The sequence below is a fragment of the Haemorhous mexicanus genome, chromosome 11, assembly GCF_027477595.1.
Source record: "Haemorhous mexicanus isolate bHaeMex1 chromosome 11, bHaeMex1.pri, whole genome shotgun sequence".
NCBI classification, from domain to species: domain Eukaryota; kingdom Metazoa; phylum Chordata; class Aves; order Passeriformes; family Fringillidae; genus Haemorhous; species Haemorhous mexicanus.
In genome coordinates, this window is record NC_082351.1 from 24,015,244 (window position 1) to 24,022,176 (window position 6,933).

General features: G+C 53.1%; 1 protein-coding gene across 1 annotated transcript; it reads left to right on the forward strand.

Annotated features, from left to right (window-relative positions):
- The first annotated feature begins 3,568 nt into the window (after positions 1 to 3,568).
- On the forward strand, positions 3,569 to 6,933 carry RHO (rhodopsin). Its single transcript, XM_059856899.1, has 5 exons — positions 3,569 to 4,032; positions 4,941 to 5,109; positions 5,224 to 5,389; positions 5,658 to 5,897; positions 6,294 to 6,933. Exons 1-5 carry the CDS (start codon positions 3,672 to 3,674, stop codon positions 6,411 to 6,413), a joined length of 1,056 nt encoding a protein of 351 aa, XP_059712882.1. The 5' UTR covers positions 3,569 to 3,671; the 3' UTR covers positions 6,414 to 6,933.

Consider the following 6,933-nt stretch of genomic DNA (forward strand, 5'->3'; position numbering starts at 1 on the left):
TTTATTGTCTCAGAATTTGCTATAATACTCATGCTTCTGATCAGAAATTTCTTTTTCCTTTTTATTCCATTTAGGCAAGAACAGCATTTAGAGCCCCTCAAATATAATCTGAAGAGTTCCACTACTCTTGGCACTGGGGGCATCTCACAGCCACCCTGGCACAGGTGCTGGCTGAATCTGTGTGGAATTCACCTGGTTGAAGTGCAGCGTTTGAGGCTGTGCACACCTGAGTTCCATGCTGCTGCCATGGAGGGCTGTGCCAAGGGAGAGCTGCTGAGCAGGCTGTCCCCAGCATGGTGTCAGTCCTGAGCCAAGCAGCAGGAGCTCTGTGGGCCTGTGGCAGGAGGCAGGCCTGCTGCTCACTGCTGCAGCCCCTTGTGGAGGCATGAGACATGGGGGGCATCAGTCCCAGGCAGCACCTGAGCCCCTACAGCTCTCCTGTAGAGAGCTCTCCACAGTGCTCTCCCTGCAGGCCTGGGCAGGAAACAGGACAGCAAAGGCCAAGAAACTCCTGTGTTGAGATAAAGACAGTTTAATAGCTACAGCACAGCTCTGCCTGCAAGCAAAGCAAAGCAAGAAGGAATTTATTCCCTGCTTCCTGGAGAGCAGGGCTCAGCGTGAGTAACTGTCACTTGGGAAGGCAAACACAACATCCTCCCTTCCTCCCCCTTTCCCTGAGCTTTTATTTTGGAGCACAACATCATCTGGAGTGGCACACCCCCTTGGCCAGCTGTCCCAGGTCTGTCCCTCTGTTGCCAGCCCTGCTCTGGTCTGTAGCTGAGGGGGACAGGGCAGGCAGGATGCAGCTGCACACCGGTGTGTTCCCAGTGCTGCTTTACACACCAACCCTCAGCACCCCGCTGTGCTGCTGGGAGGGAAGTGAGCTCTGTGCCAGTGACACCAGTGGACCCCCGGGCAGGGAATCTCGCGAGGATGGCCACAGGGTCATCCCAGCTGCAGGAGGATTCACGTCGGGAACCAGCTTGGCTGGAGCTGGGAAGTGGTGTCTCTTGACTTTAATCCAGTGTAAGCTGTGCCCGTGTTGCCACGAGTTCTGTTGTGAGGGCAGCCTGTCGGTTCCAGCCTGCCTTTACCCTGAGTGGGAAGGGACATGAGCAACTGGCTGAGGTGGTCGGTGCTGGCAGGGCAGCTCCCACAGGAGCAGCACTTTGCATGTGGAACGGGATGTCTGTCGGCTCGAGTTCCTCTGCAAAAGGAGAGCCTGCAATCCCACTGCCGAATTTCCGAGTCCCTCAGTGGTTCCTGACCAAGTTTGCTTGATTTACCACTTTAAAAACATTCTGTTCTAATTACAGCTCGTCTGCTTTCTGACTCAGCTGTCACTGTTTGCAGTGAAGACTCTGCTATTGACATGGGTAAACAATGCTGTTTGAGATGGGAGCCAGGGTGGAATTCAGCTCCTTCTGGAACGGAGCTGGCTGTGCAGAGCCAGTGGCAATGAAAAATTACAAAACTGAAGAGAAAGGGTTTGCTGTGACACAAAGACAAAATGGACCAACAAGACAAAATGGACCAATTTTTTTTTTTAACAACTCTGTGAATATAGTCTAGCTTTGAAAAGTGTTTTGGGCTTTTTTGGACAGAAGCACTCTGCATGTCTCATACATACATGGTGAAGGTTTCTAGTCCTGGCTGCCCTGTGCCATGGAGCCCACCAGCTGGCTTCATGCTGAGGAGTCCCTGGAGGTACAGGAGGTCCCAGCACGGCGCTTTGGTTGGAAGTTGTGAGCAATTTGCCCTGTTCCTCTATCTCAGCTGCCTGCCTGTCCCACTGCTGCATCCAGTGGTGACGCACGCCAGCCCTAAGCTCTGCATAGCAGCTGCTACCTCAGCAGTGGCTTATTGCATCAGCTTAAAGTGTTTTAGGAAATAAACCTTTAATCCCTGTGTGCCCAGGTACAAGTGTAAAGAGCTGCATTTGCAGTTAGAAAGTGGCACTGCTTTGGCCTTGGAAACAAGTGTGTGAAATTAATCGAGAGGGACTTAGGGTGAACAGAGTGTGTGTGAGGACCTGGTGTTTTCATGTTAAGGTGAAGGAAGACCTTTGGGACTGTCCAGAGACTGTGGCCTACATTGGGCTGCCAGCAAGGTCTGCCCTAGTCCGTGGTGCCAGCACTTCAGCTCCTTCCACCTTCCCCACTTAGGGGGCAGGTTTCCCAGCTTGGTCTCTGCTCTAAGGAGAGTACAGTGCTTTGTGCTTTTTTCCATTAAACTTATTTCTGAACTAACTTACCAGGAACATTGGTGAAAACTAGGCCAGGACTGGAGGAAGTTAAGACCAAAAGGACACGAACTTCTGCCCACCTTACACCCATGAGCTCCAGCAGCTCTGGAACATCCTCCTGTACTGGATGAGTCCCTCGCATTCACCTGCTCCTGGCTGTGAGGAGCACTCAGCTCAGCCCTCAGTGCAGCCAAAACAGCAAAGGGAGGTGGGTGCTCAGCTCCCTTCCAGCCTCCATCACCTACAAAGAGGCAGAGCAAAGTCTCTCTTTGTGCTCACTTCCTGTGCGTTTTGTCCCAGTGCCTCTGAAAAATTAAGATAACTCAGCTGTGTAACTCAGCTTCTGGTTGGCACAAGGAATGTTTCAAGCACAACTGAGTGCACAGAGTGGTGAGTCAGAGAGACATAGGGGGCACAGAAGGCTCCAACAATAACCTTCCCTGTGGAGTTTGATAATTATGCAAGGTTTGAGGAGAGTGAAGTTGTCTATCAACCAGTATATGAAGCTGAGCGCTGGTTTCAGCTCTGAACATCCCATCAGTGCCCTGGTCCAGCAGCCTTCTCAGCACCATTGCAGAATGATTCCAGTCCAGGACAGATGGACTAGGTTATTCATTAGCTGTTACCAATGGAGTTGGCATGACCCAAATCAGATACAAAAAAGGCACGGAGGGGATGGCACAGCTGGTAACCTGCAAGTGGGCCAAATGTTTAATGGTGGTGGTCAAACCTCCACAGCCAGATCCTGAGTAGAAAGGTGGCTGGATCTTGTGGAAGAAGGTTTGGTCACACTGCCTTCTGCAGCCTCCCACAGGGACTGGCATGTGGGGACGGCTCTCCAGTGGGGACTGGCTGGTCTCACAGATCCACATTCCCCTTGTGAGAATGGGGCTGGGACACTCCTCTGTCACTGAGGAAGTGGAATTCAGGAACCCAGCCAGGCCACCATTTGCAGCCCCCAAACCCACAGTCCTGGGGTTTGAACCACACATGTCCCTCCTGTTAGTGGGGAAGGGAAAGGAAGAGCAAGGCTGTGCAAGGGAGCTGCTGCCTGGTTTGAGCCCCTCCAAATGGATGGTGTGGTGCAGAGCTACCTATTTATATATGTGACCATGAGCCGTGGTCTCCAACAATGACAGCGCTGGCCAGAAACTGGTGTCACCTTAACACCTTCCCAGGAAAGCCAATTACCCTGGGATGATTATGATTAATAATTCTCTAAACCCTAATCGTGCTGACACCAGGGCCTGGAGCTTACCCCGGGGGCACTTTATAAGAGGTGCCCCGTGGAGGAGAATGTAACTGGTTCTCCTTGGGGTGACAGTGAAGGCTGAGAGGTGGCAGGAGTTCCATTTCAGAGGCAATTTTCCCCTTGCACAAAAGAACTCCCAGAATAAGAGCAAAAAGCGCCTCACAAACTGCAACCATGAACGGGACAGAAGGCCAAGACTTCTACGTGCCCATGTCCAACAAGACCGGGGTGGTGCGGAGCCCCTTTGAGTACCCCCAGTATTACCTGGCTGAGCCTTGGAAGTTCTCGGCGCTGGCTGCCTACATGTTCATGCTGATTCTGCTCGGCTTCCCCATCAACTTCCTCACGCTGTACGTCACCATCCAGCACAAGAAGCTCCGCACACCTCTGAACTACATCCTTCTGAACCTGGCCGTCGCCGACCTCTTCATGGTCTTCGGAGGCTTCACAACCACCATGTACACCTCCATGAACGGGTACTTTGTCTTTGGAGTTACAGGGTGCTACATCGAAGGCTTCTTTGCCACACTGGGCGGTAAGTTTTCCAAATATTTAAAAGTCTTCTGTCAGGAATTTCCCTGGATTTTAGTAGTGGGAGGGAAAACACAGATGATCTTGGAAAAACATGGTACCTGTAATGTCCTTGACCTGCTGCTGATGTGGCCTGTGGCCATTTGGCCTGTTTCTGGGTAGGAGCTTAAGAAAGTGACAAGTGACACTTTTCAAAAAAAATTTCTTTTGGGAGCCAGCTGTTCAGTATCCTGAGAACCACAGTGCAGTAATGAAAAGCAGCCAATACCAGATTTTGCAGTTGCTGGATTTGTGCATCTCCTTGGCTCAGTTTCTGACTCGAGAGATGACAATTTTGTTCCTCCTATTTTGCAGGGCTGAATCTGCCATTGGCTCTGGTGTGGTGCATGGTGGTTCAGGCAAGCAGAGCTGCCTCTCCTCCCCATGCCAGCCTGGTATGGAACCGAACAGATGTGAAACAGAAACTGAGTGTCTAAAAATGTCCTCCTCCATTTGTCTCAGCCTTCAGCCACAGCTCCTGTTTTACTGGTTTGGTCCTTGTGGCACAAGTTTCCTGGAAAGCTGTGGGTAGTGAGGGGAAGTCCTGGGATGATGGGCACTTGCTGCATATCGGAGCGTGACCACGGGCTTGCAGGTGCAGATGCTGTCTGGGATGAATTGTGGGATCAGCCATGAAACTCAAAACACTGCAGCAAAATGGTTCCTGTGGGTCAGCAGTACAGTGAGAAGGGTTACACTGTCCTGCCACATCTGCCCTTGACCATTGTCCATTTATCTTTCTGAACCTTTGTCAGAGATTAAGCTTCTGCCAGGGGTTGTCGTCAGGAACATCAGTCTGAGGAGGCCTCGTGTTGCCATCAGGGTGGTTTCTTTTCCTGCTCAAAGTCCTTTCTGTCCCTCTCCCTGGTGCAGGTGAAATTGCTCTCTGGTCACTGGTGGTCCTGGCTATTGAAAGATACGTAGTGGTCTGCAAGCCCATGAGCAACTTCCGCTTTGGAGAGAACCATGCCATCATGGGTGTTGCCTTCTCCTGGATCATGGCCTTGGCATGTGCAGCTCCCCCACTTTTCGGCTGGTCCAGGTAGGGAGGGCATTGGACCCAGTGTCAGGGGTGTGGGAGCCTGGCTGGGGGCTCAGCTGTGGCTTCCAGCCAGTCTCCTCTGCTGGGTGCTGACCTGCTGGGCTCACCTTGCAGGTACATCCCTGAGGGCATGCAGTGCTCGTGCGGGATCGACTATTACACTCTGAAGCCAGAGGTCAACAATGAATCTTTTGTCATCTACATGTTTGTGGTTCACTTCATGATCCCGCTGTTGATCATTTTCTTCTGCTATGGGAACCTGGTTTGCACAGTCAAGGAGGTGGGTACCCACCAGATGCAGTGGCCGGTAGGGCCACCCCTGTCCGCAGTGCTGGGAAAGGGCCCACACCAGGTTCAAGAATGGTGCCAGGGAGGGTCCTCCAGGGGCCAGCTTGGCCATCCATGAAGAGGGAAGTAGCAAACTGCAGATGTGCAGCTTGACTGCCGTGAGCCCTGACCCTGTGTCCCTGCTGTGAGCCCTGACCCTGTGTCCCTGCTGGTGCAGCACCCACTGGCTCCATGGCGTTTCTGTTCCCTTCTGCCCGCAGGCTGCCGCCCAGCAGCAAGAGTCTGCCACCACCCAGAAGGCAGAGAAAGAAGTGACTCGCATGGTCATCATCATGGTCATCTCCTTCCTGATCTGCTGGGTGCCCTATGCCAGCGTCGCCTTCTACATCTTCACCAACCAGGGATCAGACTTCGGGCCCATCTTCATGACCATCCCGGCATTCTTTGCCAAGAGCTCGGCCATCTACAACCCTGTGATCTACATCGTAATGAACAAACAGGTAACTGGCAGGGTGCCCCTCTTTTGTGTTTCTCTTTATAACAGCCGGCAGAGGGTTACAGCATCTCAAGGTGCCAGTGGTCTGGGATGGGGATTGTTTCCAGATCTAGTCCTGGCACATGAGAAACTGACTGTGCAGCTCATCCTTGGTGCTGCATAAATCTCACAAGTGCAAGGCCATTCCTCCTGAAGTAATGCAGGTGCTGGGTTGATGGAGTAGCTGTGTTGGGAGCAGGCAGGGCTGGCAGTAGATGGGGTGGGCAGCAGACAGTGGGGCAGGAGACTCCATATAGGCACAGTTCTTCCTGCACCACAGTACTGCTGGGCTTAAAGACAGCTCTGCAGCCAGAGCTGCATGGCGTCCAGCTGGCTCACCCTGGGCTTCTCTCTCTCCCAGTTCCGTAACTGCATGATCACAACCCTCTGCTGTGGCAAGAACCCACTGGGTGATGAGGACACATCTGCTGGCAAGACAGAGACCTCCTCCGTCTCCACCAGCCAGGTCTCTCCTGCATAGGCCCCATGGGAGCAGCAAGTCCCTGGGGTGCTACCCTGGCAGCACAAACTTAACCCCACTGCTGCCACCACCTGCTCCTGCTTCACCATGGCCAAGGCCCTGTGGAGTGGGCTCCTCGCTCCTGGCTCTAGGAACCCTGGGAACAAGGCTGAAAATGTGTACACATGTTTTGTAATTAAAATGCAAAGGCTTAGCTCCTCTGGCGTAAATCCATGCATTTCTGTTGACTTGCTGAGACCTCATGCCCCTTCTCTGAGTGCAGGCTGGGTCAGAGGGCTCAAGCCTGGGGCCATGGCAGAGCTGTCCTTGCCTCCCCCAACCCACCCTAACACCCCAGCCAGGGCACGTTCTGCATCTGCTGCTGCCGGGGCCAGAGCTGTGGCCACTTTCTGGTCCTTTTGTCAGAGATGGATCCTAGCCAGTGCTGCCAGTCGCTCAGCCCCATCACACTCTGTCTGCCCAGAGCAGGTTTGGCTGCTGCAAAGTGCCCCGGCTCTGCCAGGTGCTCCCAGCTCTGGCC